This window comes from Ostrea edulis, chromosome 5 (genome assembly GCF_947568905.1).
Source record: "Ostrea edulis chromosome 5, xbOstEdul1.1, whole genome shotgun sequence".
Lineage (NCBI taxonomy): Eukaryota > Metazoa > Mollusca > Bivalvia > Ostreida > Ostreidae > Ostrea > Ostrea edulis.
The window spans coordinates 67783693-67800304 of NC_079168.1; the positions used below are offsets into that span (position 1 = coordinate 67783693).

The 16612-nt window shown below is 33.5% G+C and overlaps 1 protein-coding gene across 9 annotated transcripts in view; it reads left to right on the forward strand.

Annotated features, from left to right (window-relative positions):
- Positions 1-16612, forward strand: part of LOC130054713 (centlein-like) — a 49744-nt gene that overhangs the window by 7415 nt on the left and 25717 nt on the right. For 5 of the 9 annotated variants that reach the window (XM_056165249.1, XM_056165251.1, XM_056165252.1 and 2 more), the window contains 9 exons: positions 1494-1622; positions 1818-1902; positions 6990-7040; positions 7791-7872; positions 8328-8488; positions 9384-9481; positions 11309-11418; positions 11581-11633; positions 11766-11849. In XM_056165249.1, coding sequence (XP_056021224.1) covers positions 1494-1622; positions 1818-1902; positions 6990-7040; positions 7791-7872; positions 8328-8488; positions 9384-9481; positions 11309-11418; positions 11581-11633; positions 11766-11849 — 853 coding nt within the window. The remainder of the gene's footprint in view (positions 1-1493; positions 1623-1817; positions 1903-6989; positions 7041-7790; positions 7873-8327; positions 8489-9383; positions 9482-11308; positions 11419-11580; positions 11634-11765; positions 11850-16612) is intronic. The other 4 variants (XM_056165253.1, XM_056165256.1, XM_056165257.1 and 1 more) reach the window with 1 other exon arrangement.

The window sequence follows — 16612 nt, forward strand, 5'->3', positions numbered from 1 at the left end:
AGATACACTTAACATTTATAACCGGTTTCATCCATTTCTTGTAATTTAACATGTGAATTGCAGAATTTTATCATCCTCTGTTATTGTATCACTGAAAACATCACTTTAGTGCTTGTTTGTGATCAAATATTGAACACAATCGAGATGTGCTTTTCTTTACCACCATTTACCTATCTCTGTAAAATATGTATATGAGGTAAAAATAGAAATCATGTTCTTCAATGCTCTCCATGTTTTACAGGAAGTAAAATTACATATAGAATTATGAACTTTTTCATCAAGTGTTAAAAAATCCAGAAAAAAAGTCATAGAGTTATGAAGTCAATTCTTAGGATGACTTGCATTTTTCTAATAAGTAATATATATAATAAAGATGTGCATATCCTCTTGATAAATTGAAAGTCATTTGAGGGAGCCAAATTATTTTTAGGCCGATATCCTACATGGTTCTTTCTCAGACAATGACATCAGCAGAATTTGTGGTCTTCCTGGAGTAGGTGGTGTCACTGGAGGCTTAGATTTGCCTGACTAAGATAAATAACGAGGTAGTCACACTATTTCATTAAAAATTCACATCCTAAAGAAGATTAATTAAGGATGTGAGACAAGAAATAGATACCCGTCACATGACATGCATTGACTACCGTCTTCTTGACGTACGGACGTCGTCGAGGGACAGGCTGTTTTATTATCAGATTATACTATTTCGTAGTAATTTGATTTTAATGTCATTTTCATGTTTTATTGAAACTTGTTAGAGGATTGGGACGTTTATTACATTTAAAGAATGCTTAAATTGCTGACTTATTGATTGCGTTGACTATTGTCTTTGATTTGAGCCCTGATGATGTATTACATCAGGGTCTTAGTTTGACACGGTGTTGGTGTTTACTTAAGAGTCACTAATGTCTTTCACTTAAGTTTCCGTTGACAATCATGATCAAAGTAATAATTTACCTATCTGACAGTGAAGTATGATAACTCATCATATGTATTATTTTTAGTTTTGATGGTTAAGCTATTTCTGTGTGACCGTGAATGACCTTGGAAAAATTTCAAAAGCTACAACACAAGTGTCCAAATGTATTGCATATTCTTTGAAAGTTGTTTCTTTTGAAAATTTAGATAATGCCCTTAAAATTTATTTAAAGATGATTATTTTAATATGTTCTAATTGGTGATAATTACCTATGCCATACAAGGAGAGTAGGAATTTATCCTTCTTTTCTATCCATGAAATATGTCTGAAAAGGTTACTGATAGATTTCAATGAAAATTTCAGGAATGGATAGAACTTTGATTACCTTTTAAGGCAGATCTGGTTAATGGTTATACATGTGGCTCTTTGTGTGTAAATATGACCTTGACATCAAAAGATCTGAGTTTCACTGTAAAAGATGATTTATCATGGATTCATTGCACAAGAACAATAGTTGTGCATTAATAAATTGTAGTTCCAGGTCTTAAAATCAAATGCCTTTTGAATGTTTCAGAGAAAAAGAAAAGGCTGAAATCAAGGACAGAAAAGTGCTTGATGTTCTACAATTGAAAGATGACAAAATAGAAGAGTTACAAACACTTCTGACACACAGATCTCGGGAATTAGGAGAGATAGCATCATTGTGAGCACATATATTAAAATGAATTGTCTGGCAAAACCATACACTTTAAAAGAAAACGGACAATGAATGATCTTTTGAAAATAATTGTTTTTGATTTGAATTTTAACATCTTTTTACTGTTTGAAACTGTTTTCTAAGTTCATGACCATAAAGTCGTTGGTTATAAAGTACATTTTATTTTATTTTTTATAAAAGGAGGATAGACCATCAGGGTGAATTACAGAGGTTTCAGAGAGAGATTGACCAGTTACGTGATCAGAACGCAGCACTGGAGATGCAGGTAAAACTCATCAACATCCACTTCAGGAGAATTAGGAACAATCAGTTGTTTTTGTTAAATTATATCAACAATTGTTAATCATTGATATTTATGTTAAAGTATGTGTATCTTCAAGTGAATATTTTATCTTAGAAATACTATGACCATAGATTAGAAATAAGCCTTGTGAAAGTCTTCACTAGTATTTTATATTCAAAGAAAAATGTGTTAGAATGTGGAATATTATATATCCAAAAGAATTCATATCAAAATCATTCTGATATGTAAAAATGCAGATAAAGAATTTACAAAAAGTCATCTTCAACTTACGATATGTCAGGTTTTTTCTGCATCATGGTCTTTCAGTTAAAAGTGTATACAAAATTTACACCAATTAAATTTTCACTATTTTCAAGCGACTGTGAAAGAACAATTCCCACTGTTTTACCTCTGACATGTATGAATTACATGTCGTAAAAAGTAAAGAAATGTATGCACATGTATAACCTTTAGTGTCAATGTGTAAGCTCTCTAGCAACTTGAAGTTTGAGTGGCATTGTGTTGTTTTTCCCCTGATAAATCAGTTTTAAAAAGAAGGAATATCCATCCAAACCTCCGATGGATGTAGGTGTAAAGTAATTAAAATATTTATACAAGGTCTATGATTATTCAAGGTGTTCAAAAACAGTCATAAAATCATATACCATTATGTGTATTAAAATTCAGGTATAATTATTCGTTAATATGACAAGAAAAATTATGCATTTGATTAACTTCTTATGATGTATTAAGTAATCAGAAGGACTAATAATGCCCACTGAACACAGCTCATCATATATTCTTTCATTTGTACCTGTGCTCTTACAAAGACAGATATCTCTATTTCAAAAATCAATCTTGTTATGAAATTTACACTAATTTAAATTCCACGATTCAAAAATGTTCACAAAGCAAAAATTGAATACATGTTTTTTTTATAAAAAAAAAAAAAAAAAAAAAAATCTGATAAACAGTATTCCTTCCTGTTTTTGAAATGATGCAGATTTGATGAAATAGAAAGCTTTTGTTGAGACAACAAAAGAAAAAAATTTAGTCAGGAGCAGTTTGAAAGGGTAGAAAACCAATTGGAAATACTTTGAATTGCACACTATCTTATTTTAGGTCTAACTTGAGATTTGTGTAAGGGATTAACAACGACCAATAATGGCTATGTAACTAATAAAGAGGTCATAAGATTTTACGGTGACATAAAATTTGTTGTCTTATTTCAATATATTTCCGCTGATGTGCATTTTTATTTCGTCACAGTGATGGAGAGATCGGACAGAGCTGGAATACTCTGAAATAATCAATTGCCAAAAAAAATGAATGTCCTACTTACATAGGCATTGTCATTTGTAAGATGCTGAAATTTAATCAAGAAACCTCAGTCTTAATGGCCCATATAAATACATCTCATGGTTGTTACGATGGCATCAAATGTCACAATGGTTTGTTGATGTAGCTGTTTATTGAATTTTGAATTGTCATTTGCTTTAGGACTAGTAATCACAAAGTGATATGAAAGATACTGTCAGTTTTAGGAATTGCAACAGTAAATATCCATTACTGAGGATAGCAATTCTTAGAGAGGAAAAAAATTAAAAGCTCACAAATTGTGAAAAAAGAGAGCAATGAAAAACTTCTTCTAATAAGATACATATGTGTATATATATTATATATATATATATATATATATATATATATATATAAAACTTGGGACAAATGAAATGTCATCCAGAAGATTGTTAGCCAAAAGGATGCTGGTTTTATTATTGAGGAATTTTATTTTTTGATTTTCAGAGATTTAGTGTAAGCAGCTGACTCTGTAAACGTGTGCCTGTACTGATCACTGCAAATCAGATTATCACCCTCACTAACTGATTTTTCACTACTAACATCATTTGGCTGTCCAGATATTTCCATTACACATTTAGTCTTAGCTTTGACATTTGTAAACACTGGGTCATCAGCTGATTAACCCCTGTGGGGCATCTGTAGAGAAATCAACATCATGTATCTATCAATAAACTTCAAAGCATTGATCTCGGTGCTAGAGGAGGGACACAGTCTGATAGCATCTCAATAGGGGGATGTTGTGAGTTTGGGGGGATTCTGTGGTGTGGTTACAGAGTGACCACAGTGGGACATTATCAGATCACAAAATGACAAGTAGGTTGATTAGACTGACCACTATGAAATCTGTTTAAACACCTCATGTCTAATGTACTTACAACCTTCACAGCTGGTCATGAGCTGTAGGATAGTGGAAACCTTGTGAAAATGCTGGGACTCTGATATAGTTTTGATAATAGAGGTACACTAGAGTTCTTGGAAAGAAAATGTATGCATACTGTATGTGTACATGTGTGTGTGTGTGTGTGTATGTGTGTATATATATATATATATATATATATATATATATATATATTAAAAGAAATAGAATAAACAGTACACAAAGTTAAAAATTTAACGCAAGCGCTTTCATTTTTTTAATTGAGCAAATCAACATGGGTGACAATATATACACTGTAATTCAATAAAAAAGCAGGAAAATATACAGTTTCATTATTTCATTATTAATTTCATTATTAATTTGTATTCACCTGAGGATGGATGTTAAAATCCAGAAAGCGCTAGTGATTTAAATATATTTTGGAACTGTGTATATTTTCCTGCTTTATTGAATTATTTTGACTGTGTGATATCAACTCTTTCGTAGTGTGAAGTTGTTCTTTATGCTTTTTGAAACCCCTTTAATGCATTCTGTAATAGATATCAATGAATTTAAAATAATATTCATAATAGATATGAAAATATGAGGACTTGGGAGTACACTGGAGATATTTTGATATTGGGTGTTAGTGTGCTGGGTAATAGGGGGTGGTGGTGGAACAGTGAATAAGAACCTAACCATATGGCTGTCTCAGGGGGTCAAAATTTGACATGGAAGTCACAGACGACATTTATCACTGTCATTCCAACAGAGATAGACACAAACATTTAACCTGTAAAAAATGCTCCACCATTTCCTGGAAATTCAGGGGGGACCAATTCATGAGGAAATTACAAAATGTAAAAAAAATTCATTTGGAAATTCTTCATGTCCGGCTTATCATGGTCCAGGGTTCGTTTGATGTCATTTTTTGGACTGTCAACTTCAATTTGTTTGATTGGCCATCAGAGGGGGCCTCGGAGGAAACATGTGGACCAGAATGCATGTCCTCGTACATTTCATGTTTAGGGGACGTAAGGTTGCAGTGCCTAAAATTTGCACATAAACTTAAATAATTGCATTTTATGTTTCTATTTGTTTCATGTTGATTTAATTTGCTGGAAATGAGATGGGGCTAATTAGAAGTTCTCAGCAGTGTGTCAGGACTAGGGGGACAGGCACACATCACACAACTGTTGATGGGAGTCGTGATAAACAAGCGAGACAGACAATATCATAGTTATGGCATAACAATGTTTTAAAAATATGCAATTTTATAGAGGTTTGAAAAAATCCTGCTACATGTGTGTGCATGTAATCATTTCTCTTTTATTAGTTATGGGGGGAAATTGAACATTATTGGCATGAAACTGTTCAGAAAAAGTAACAAGAAGGGATGGAGAGGTATTGAAATAAAATGTTATGCATTAATCTAAAATACTACACAGTCGCAATAAAAACATGAGTCACAAGATCAAGATCTAATATTATGATGGAAATCAAAATCTGCGGCTTTTGAGGGTGACAAGACTCAAATCGCCTATGACAAACGCAAATCCTCTGCGCTTGCCTCTAATTGAGCAAATCAACATGGGTGACAAATTGTAATCATAAATGTTACGACAAATTACTGCAAATGAAACGTGAATAATTCAAGTATTCTTCAGATGGAAGGACATGGATTAGTTAGAGGAGAGTGGGGTTCTTACTGCATAGAATTTCCAAGATTGATTTAACACTGAGGACAAATTGTTCTGCAAGATTGATAATTCATTTGTAAAGGCAGTGAGAAATCATCTCCAGAAATTGCTGTGGCTGATTATTGCTTTTTGTTATTTGTCTCTGCAGTGTTTGGTGACCTGTGGTTTTGTTATGATAATACTTCAATCAAATCATCTTACAGCTAAGGACAAAATACGGTACACTTTGATCGAGTAGCAGTTTTCATTTCAGTGGAAAATGATATTCTGGGGTCGTATTTCAGCTAAAATAAAAAAAAAAATACATAATTGAAAAGTGTCAGGATGCTCTGTAGTTGTTGAAAAAATTTAGAGCAAAAAGTAATGGAGTAATACTGGTAACTTGTAGCCTGAGTCGGTCATTTACAAGTAATGGAGTAATACTGGTAACTTGTAGCCTGAGTCGGTCATTTACAAGTAATGGAGTAATACTGGTAACTTGTAGCCTGAGTCGGTCATTTACAAGTAATGGAGTAATACTGGTAACTTGTAGCCTGAGTCGGTCATTTACAAGTAATGGAGTAATACTGGTAACTTGTAGCCTGAGTCGGTCATTTACAAGTAATGGAGTAATACTGGTAACTTCTAGCCAGAGTCGGTCATTTACAAGTACGTTACATTCAAACTGATGTAATGAATTTCAGAAAATAAGTAACTGAAGTAATTTATGGAAAATATACCAAATATTATTCTTCCGTAACCTCCAGTTCAAGGAAATGATAATAACTTTTTGAATTGAATCGAAATGAAATGACAAGCAACAATATCATTTCACATGTAATTGTGGTAAATAGGTATAAGCTTCAGAAAAAGACAGTTATACCAGCTAAATTGTGGGAGATATTTCACCTGACCATATGATTTATCACTATCCTAATTAATAATAATAAATATAGGGTTTCAGTATGGCCACAACTTAAAACTAATAACAGGTTTGATGACTTCCCATTTTTATCCCCTGAGGATTTTGTAAGTTTAAAGGATTATGGTGAAGTTATTTAGACAGTTGCCACAATTTGTCTATGAATTTGCTTGACTACAGCTCTTCAACCAGATGTTTCAGGTTTAATTTGCACTTGTTAATTCACCTAAGGAATGCCTGTGTTTTTTTACAGCTCCGAGCACGGGGTGTTGTGCTTACCCCTCCTCCACGATTTTCGTGGAAGGTAACATGTTTGCTGTGTGTAATAGTCACATGTTTTTGTTATTTTTATGGTGCAGGTTATGTTATTTATTTTTTATTAATTGTTTCAATTTTGATGCTGCATTAATTATAGAAATTTCTGTTTGTTACAAAGGACTGTGTCTGCTATAGACCTAATTTGGCCCCCTTGAGTTCGAAAGTTTATTTTGATGAAAAGTGCATCCACAATTTTCTGATATTTATAGAGAAATGCTGGAGATGTTAAAATATGACATCATAATTTTACCATTTCTGCAGATACTTAGCTCATTGGAGAACATGATTTACATTGTTGTTGCATATGTATCTCTCAAAGACTGGTCAGTATTGAAAAATAAATTATGTTCTCTAATGTGTGCAATGTTTTTTAAACAAAAATATGTCGCAAAAAGTATGTGTTCAGTTCTGATGTCAAATGACCAGAAATGGCATGAAACTGGTCATGAATATTATCATGGTTTGTCACACAGTAACAGAATTGGGGGGGGGGGGGGGGGTTCAAATTGTAAAAGTTCATGGAAGTTTTTGTGTTTTCAGGTGTCAAATGAAGTCCTAAGTATATATAGCTCTTTGTGCAATGTTATTTTAGCCTTTACCATAATTATCAAGGTCATGAATTCATAATATACATTAATATACTATAACATCTAAAATATGATGAGTATCTGTAAAATTTTACATACATTGTCATATTTTTAATCTCATTCTTAGAAAATCAACTCTATTTTTACAGATGAGAAGTGTGGAAGTCCGACAGAAAAGCTCCGGAGACTTACATCGTAATACTGTGGAGAGTCTGTCCCACGACAAAAGTGGTAGGACAACAATACTATATAGCTCACTGTCCTGTAGCATAGTGGTCAGATGCTAGTTATAACAGTCAAATGCTATATATGGTAGTCAAATGCTGGTAATAGTGGTCAAAAGCTGGTTTTTTAAATGAATGTTTACTGATTTGAGGCCCATTTGGAGTAGCAACTGAATTTGAGGGAGATAGTCACTCTGCTTCATCTGTAATTTGTGTCCAAGTACTTGAGTTTAAAAGGGGTGATAAAGGCTTTTCAGACAAGAATTTGCAATGAAAATATATGCTATTGAACCAATGTCTTGTGCCTATGGTCAATATTGCAATAATTTAGATTTCTTTGGGACACAGAATCTGGATCACGCAATAGCAAAACACAGTCACCAGTAAACATGTTTACTCATTTCACGGGAAACGATTAACATCAGCACTAGTAGAACTTTATTATTGCAAATTTTATTACAGATTTGGAACAGAAATGTCGTAAGATGTCAACAGAAATTGAAGTGGTGCGTGCAGAGAAAGAAAGTATAATTGCCCAGAAAGTTGCACTGGAAAACAAAGTCAGACAACTGGAGCATGACATGAATGAGAAGATGGACAAATTCGAGGGCATAATACGAGAGGTGAGTGGTGTTGATGATGACATGATTCGGTATTGCCCAGGTTACATGCCTTTAATAGTTTTAATTTTAGATGAAGGACTCCTTCTGTGAGGAGATGGTGGACCCACCAAGTGCAAACTTTCAGAACCTTTTAAAATGTTGAAAATAGCTGACCAATCAATGTTCCTAACATATGCAAGGTTTTTGCATGTTCAGCAATTAGTTTTCATGTGCTAAATTTGGTGTTTTTATTTTGATCTATAGGAATTTGGGTTGGTCTATAGGAAATAAAATGATTGTGGATCGAATGTCTAAAGGATTGAAAAGTTATTTTCGCACTCGGTATTGTAGAATCAATTTCTAAATGTATTGTACTGTGAACAACTGATACATTCAAAAAATGATATATTCCAAAATAATATATTAAGGTTGCATTTTGAGGGAAACAATTTAATTCCTTGGACAGTGAAATAGAAAAATTCTTTTTGCATTCCAGCTCATAAAACAAAACTTAAAGATACCCATGGAAAAAAATATTTTCGTATAGGTATAAATGGTATCTGTTATCATGTAGAAATGGTATACTTTGATCATGGATAAAAACTATACTTTTATTATGTAAAGCACTAAAATGACCAACGACACAAACATTGAGATAAATCCTAGGTATAGATAATGTGCATAAAGGGATTGAGCAGCAGGCATTCTGTCTACATATGCCCTTTGCTTTTAAAGTGAAGAAGGTAATGCAAATACAGATGTATAGAAAAAATTGTCAAAAAACATAATCACACAAACAGAAAATATTTGATAAAAATATAAAGATGCAATTAAATAGAAGTGCACCAAAAATATGGGGAAGGGGTAGAAGAAAGAAAATGCATAATGATACAGATAAGGTTATTTTCTCTTTCAGTTAGGAGAAGCAAGAAAATTTCTGCAACAATATGAAGTAAAAACACGACAACTGACTAAGGAGACTGAATTCAAAAACAAAGAGCTTGAAACAATCAGGTTAGTGATTTATGCCATGGTGTAGTTTGTCAGGTTGGTGATTGTTGCCATGGTGTAGTTTGTCAGGTTGGTGATTGTTGCTATGGTGTAGTTTGTCAGGTTGGTGATTGATGCCATGGTGTAGTTTGTCAGGTTGGTGATTGATGCCATGGTGTCGTTTGTCAGGTTAGTGATTGTTGCCATGGTGTAGTTTGTCAGGTTGGTGATTGTTGCCATGGTGTAGTTTGTCAGGTTGGTGATTGATGCCATGGTGTAGTTTGTCAGGTTAGTGATTGATGCCATGGTGTAGTTTGTCAGGTTAGTGATTGTTGCTATGGTGTAGTTTGTCAGGTTGGTGATTGTTGCCATGGTGTAGTTTGTCAGGTTGGTGATTGTTGCCTTGGTGTAGTTTGTCAGGTTGGTGATTGTTGCCTTGGTGTAACCTTTCAAGTTAGTGATATCGCTAATGAATACATTTTATGAAACTCAAAGACATATTGCATATAAAAATGGTGAAAAAGATTTGTTTGACACCTGCTGGAACCGTTGGAATCAATTATTTCATTGAGTGTTTGTTTTTGTTGTTTTTTTTTTCTTTAAAAAAAAAATTCAATATATATGTACCTTTAATATATTAGATAATGACTGCATGCATCTCTCTCTCTCTCTCTCTCTCTCTCTCTCAAAAGAATATATACTTATACCTTTGGTAGCTTCTTGTAAACATTTTGTAGAAGTTTCTTTACAGAATGTATATATATATATATATATATATATATATATCCGAATTGTGTTTTTAAAAAATCACAGTGTTCGGTATAAAATATTAAAAGAAATAGAATAAACAGTACACAAAGTTAAAAATTTAACGCAAGCGCTTTCATTTTATAATCCTCAGGCGTTACGCGTAGCGCCTGAGGATTATAAAATGAAAGCGCTTGCGTTAAATTTTTAACTTTGTGTACTGTTTATTCTATTTCTTTTAATATATATATATATATATATATACTGTATGTATGTTTTAAAAAAAAATTTAAAAAAAAAAAAAAAAAAAGTAGTGATTGTTACCAAGGTATAACTCTTCAGGTTAGTGATTGTTCCCAAGGTATAACTCTTCAGGTTAGTGATTGTTGCCAAGGTATAACTCTTCAGGTTAGTGATTATTGCTATAGTGTAATTTGTTAGGCTAGTGATTGTTGCCATGGTGTAATTTGTCAGGTTAATGATTCTTACCAAGGTATAACTCTTCAGGTTAGTGATTGTTGCCAAGGTATAATTCTTCAGGTTAGTGATTGTTGCCACAGTGTAATTTGTCAGGTAGGTGATTGTTGCCATGGTGTAATTTGTCTGGTTAAAGATAGTTGCCATGGTATAACTTATCAGGTTAGTGATAGTTGCCAAGGTGTAACTTGTCGGGTATGTAATTGTTGCCATGGTGTAACTTGCCAAGTTCGTGATTGTTGCCATAGTGTAATTTGTTAGGTTAATGATTGTTGCCAAGGTGTAACTTTCCAGGTTAGTGATTGTTGCCTGGTGTAATTTGTCAGGTCAGTGATTGTTGCCTTGGTGTAGTTTGTCAGATTAGTGATTGTTGCCATGGTGTAATTTGTCACTTTGATGATTGTTGCCTTGGTGTAACTTGTCAGGTTAGTGATTGTTGCCAAGGTGTAACTTTCCAGGTTAGTGATTGTTTCCATGGTGTAAATTGTTAGGTTAATGAATAATGATTGTTGCCAAGGTGTAACTTTAGGTAAAGACATATTATTTGCCAGAATCAGTATAGTTTGCCATAAATCATATCCTGGTCAGAAATGAGTTTATTCACATGTGACTCTGTGATTGGATCAGGAAGGAGTTGTCCGAGTTATGGAACAGCCACAATCAGTTGACAGAACATTCAAGTCAGCAAGCTGAAGTCATCAGGCAACTTCAGAGTCTGCAACAGGACACTCAGAAAAGTATGTATATGATACTGTTGACATAAATGTCTTCACTAATGAAGTAATCATATTTTAGCATTTTTCACATTAGCTTTATTGTGCACACTTATGTACATTTGCTTATACAATCAATAATTTAGCAAAATTGATCATTCTTACATGATTTGAAAAATTATTCAGTGTTGAAAAACCAAGAGGATGCCTACAGTATGGAGACCAATTCATTACAAGATGTAAGTGTAAAATACACATACATGTAATCATTTCTTGAGATGCTGGGGTTTTTTTTCCTGTCTGATTATCTCAGTTAACCTTTGTAGATTCTTTGTCTGGTGTAGTGAACCACAGTGTTAATTTAATTCCAGATGTACAAAGACTTAACTAACAGATACGAGGCTGCCAAGAAGACTCAATCAGAGATGAGACAAGAAATCCACAATGTCAGAAAGGTAGGTGTACAAAATGGTATCGAGTACGAGAAAGGGGCGGATACAGAGGTGGAAGTTGTGAGTTGTGATGGGGTTATATTATGCATAACCTGCATGTTCCTTCTTGTTTTTCTTAGTTTGTAGGAATGCTGTCTGGAATATGGACCTAGGTTCCTATTGGTTTTTAAGGTTAAGTGTTAACAGTCAAGGGGTCACTGGAGTATAAGTGTCAAATTCATTGTGTACAAAAATTTTTTGGTGTGTTTTGTATCCAATTCCAATGACGCTATCTGGGTTCTTATTTATTTTCAAGGTCAAAGGACAAGGTCACTAAGACTACTTTTGGGAAATATGCTCACATTTACATTTGTATACATTTCTTTTATGTGTAGTGACTGGGTCAGTGTCTCAGTCAACAATTGATTTTTTAAAAATATTTAATTAGAGACTTAGAACTCTTTATGATTACCTAATAAGTAATAGGAATCAAAATTTTCTTTGGTGGATCTATTGAAAATAAAAAGGGAATTTGTCAATGGTTATGAATTTAGAATGAAATTGTGAAAAGTAAATATACAGTCAACTCTCGATAAACCACCACCTTTTGTTCTTTTGAATTTATGTCGTTATAATGTATTGAATTTCCGCCATCTTGGGGAGAAAGAGTTACTATTTTTGTATATGTAAGAGTTATCTTTCCTTAAAGTTCAAACTTAAATGTATAAATATTTCGTAATTTTTTTCCAAATTTTCTAACATGATTAAAATAGTTTTATCAATAATAGGCTTCATTTCAAAACAATACACTTACAAGACACATATACACAGTATGATCAAAGTTATTTAAAAACCTAGTCCAGTGTCGGTGTTTAGCGCACCGCGAGGCTGTTTCCTGGTAGGTGAACCGTCATTAACTGGACAAGGATCATCAAGTATTTCATTCTTTGCAGCCAAAACATCACCCATTGTCCTCCTCTTTATGGACTTCTCCCATAAAACAGTAGAATGATTTGTGATTTCCTGTTGTGTACATTTCCGATGGTTTCCGTACGTGGTATGCACTGATGTAATAATTTGCTTATTTTCTTTAAAATTCAACAAAAACCTCTTTCATGGCGAAGCCATAGCTAAACTGAAATACTTTGCTTTGATGCAAAAACATCAAAGACTACCATTCCTATTGAGTACTTATCTTGTTTATTTAATACTGGGCCAGGTGTTCACCAGAGATCAACAATGACCAATTTTCCGCATCACTGATCACGTGCATCCATGGTGGTTTATCAAGAGAATTAACACTTTGAAATAGACTTTTGAAACAAAAACACCATGGCAAACAGTGATAGCGAATTTGGCGTTTTAATGAGAATTTTAAGTAATAGGGAAAAACGTTCTTGGGGAAAATGCGGCGTTATAACGAAAATGGTGATGAATTGAGTGGTGATAATTCAAGAATTAACTGTAGTTACAATTTTGTAGAGGACAGAGATTAATCAGAATTAAGAACCTCACTCATTAGAATTCAGATTCCTTATGGTGATCCTTTACTTCTACGTACCAGTGCAGTGAGTTAAGATGATGAGGAAAGTTCATTTTAATATTCATAATAAACTACAAAAGTCTGTTATCAGACAATTTTTGATTCAATATAACTTATAAGAAATTCAACATGCATGAATTTGTTCAGTTATTTAACAGAATTTGATATTTAATTTTTAGTTTTTACAAAAATATTTTTGTATCCACTATCATGCATATTGCAAGTGATAAATTTGACTTGGGCAGTAGTATATGATTGCATTTTTTATCTGTATTTAACTGTCATGTTTTTAAAAATTGCAATTATATATTTCACAAACATTTTCATCCGTATAGATATTCTATGAAAAAGTTGTTTGCAGAAAATTAATTTTATCTTCCCTATGGTTCAACTAGGTGGAAACCAAAAGAAAGATTTCATAATTGAAAATAAATTGAACAATAAGGGGAAAGTGTGTAATGTGACATTTTATTACAACCAATGCCCAGCAGATTCAAGACGGTAAAGCAATGCTTTATCATGGAAGAAAATCCCAACGTGGTTGTCTAGGCCTGTCATTTGAATCCGATCAGGGATTTCAACTGAGTTTTAGAACCTCCATGTGCAATATTTTCTGTTGTCTGGTATGACAATGAGAAATATATTCAAATTATCTTGAGATCTGTTAATCACAGCATTAAATAGAAAAGTCTCGAAATGTCCTGAAAATGAAAACAAGATGCAGTGCAAGTTTCATCATCATTTATAGCATGAGACTTTTGTGCAAATTTGGAAACTTCTGAATGTAAATTTAGAAAGTCGCATTTCCAATAGATTTGAATGGTGCAATATTTTACGGTTACAGTTTTAGTTAAAGTCCCCTGACAGATTTTCTGAAACACGATAGGTATACAATTAAATTATAGTCTTAGCGACTGGCATCAATGTTAACTACATTAGACATAGGACAAATGACATTATAATGAGCTGTCCTAACTTCTGTGTTACCTAGGGGGCGATTTTGAGGCTTGCTTAGTAAATCCAAGTAGCCTTTAAACAAATAGTCATCAATCACCGGTCAAGATCAGTGTCTCCAAGGAGGACTCTGGTTTATTATATAAACCATCGTCAAACATTTATACAAAAATGACAATCAAGCAGAATTCCCTGTCCTCTATGGATTTCAAACTGAATTGTGTATTTTTCTCTCATGCTACAAGAAAACAATCAATAATCAAGAAATACTCAGAGCTGATTTGATTTTCACAATAGACAAAATTGTCCCTGACACTTATATTCCATATTTGCTAAAGACATTTCAAAGACGACCATTTATGTGTCCCATTTGGTTAAAGTTAAAGAGTTCAATGTTGTATTTATTCACTGAGTGGTGCCTCATGAATATTTGATTGGTAAACATGCAGCAATTACTATCATGTCTGATACACTATCAAAATCTGGCATGCTTTGTCAAGTGTCCCACTGGAGCCGCAAGGTGGGGAAAGGATGCCACCAACGTAAGTGCAGACTAATTCCTTTGCTGCGCACTGAAGCAGTTTGACAGAAAGGCAATGCTTGCTTCCCATTGTCAACTATCTAGAGAGTCATTTAGTAAGAGTCTCCTTCAATTAAGACTCTTCAAGGCAGAACACATGGGTTTCCTCACTTGCCAAAATCTGTCCATCTTGGATTTGACACTTGTATTTATTTTCACGCTGTTATTTGTTTTATGTTGTGCAGACTTTATATGGGTATAAGAGTATTTCTGGCAGTAATTGTCCAAGATTTCTTTCTCCGACAGGCTTATCCTGGTTATGTAATCTATTGCATTCAGTTTTTTATAGATTCTTTAATTACTTTGATCTTGTCTTATGTGTAAAACCAATTAGTAGGTATATCTAGTATTAAAATTTTCTTCAAGGTATCAAGTTATTTCATACAGAGAGTTGTTCAGATTTGAACTATCAAAATGTATCAACTTGAAATTTATTTTTATCTCTACAGTTGTATTTATTTTTTTTTTAATTCTAAGCCCTAATTAAGTTAATTCAATATGCCTTTACAGATAGTGCAAATTTGTTAGCAGATTTATAAAGGTGATGACAACTGGGAACAAAACATTTGTGCCTAAAGGAACAGACTTCATATTATATTCATAATTCCCCGCACACTGAAATGAGATATTTTAACTTGTAATTGCACTGACAGAAAGTGGCGCTCCGTTTGAATCTGTCCTGCAGTATAACATACGCCTTGTCATATTATTCAAATTTTCGTCACGTCAGATCACAATGTTGAGTCCCATTTTCGCCATGTGACGCCTCAGACTTTGGTTACATTATCAAGAATTTCTGTTTACGGCAAGAGAAGGTGAAACCCCAAGCTTATTAATTTGGGACTCCTGTCAATTTCCTCACCTCCCCGTTACGACTCTTATGACACTACAGCAGAAAAGTCATATCATAATTTTTGGAGAGGTGGTTAAAGAATGTAATGGCATAATAGCTGTTGTTAGAATGTAATTGGTTTTCAGCTCTGCGTAGATTGAACAATCATATTACCTCAAGGGGATCATTTCCAGAATTGAATTGTAAAGCTTAACATTGACAGAGGATCTAGTTCCTTAGAGAGTTTGGGCGTCATCTGTGAAATGGTAACAATTACACTTTTCCACCTTTTCTGTCATTAAACTAGAGCTATATTAGATTACTGTGTTGTTCAAACAGTGACGAATGGTTGAAGTGACTTTAGTTCGTGGTAAGGTATATACCACCAAAACGCGTTCCCATTAATGCAGTACAATTTTGTCTAACAATTCAGACTTATTCCAAATCTGAGACACAGGTATCATAATAAAACTTGCACATTGACTTTGCTCAACAAAGTAGATTTGGAAATGTGTTTCATATTGGTTTTGAATGCTTGTGAGGATTTGGTGTGAAAACTTCACAAAATGTGTGCATTTTGGTCATCATCAGCTTTGAAAAATAAAACACTTGAATTTTTTTTTTTTTATGATTTAATAGTATTTTTAAATATTCAAAACACATGTATGAAAGTAGTATACAGTTATTGATTGGGTTCGAGGACAACAGCTGTTTTGTTTGACCCGAGAACCGGTCTGTTGCCCGAAGCTGTAGGCTGAGGGCAACAGATCCATTTGAGGGTCAAACAAAACAGCTGTTGTCCGAGGACACAGTCTATAACTGTTTTGTTATACACTTTCAATTTTTAGGATGTTTTACTAGATGCACATGGTTTGTTG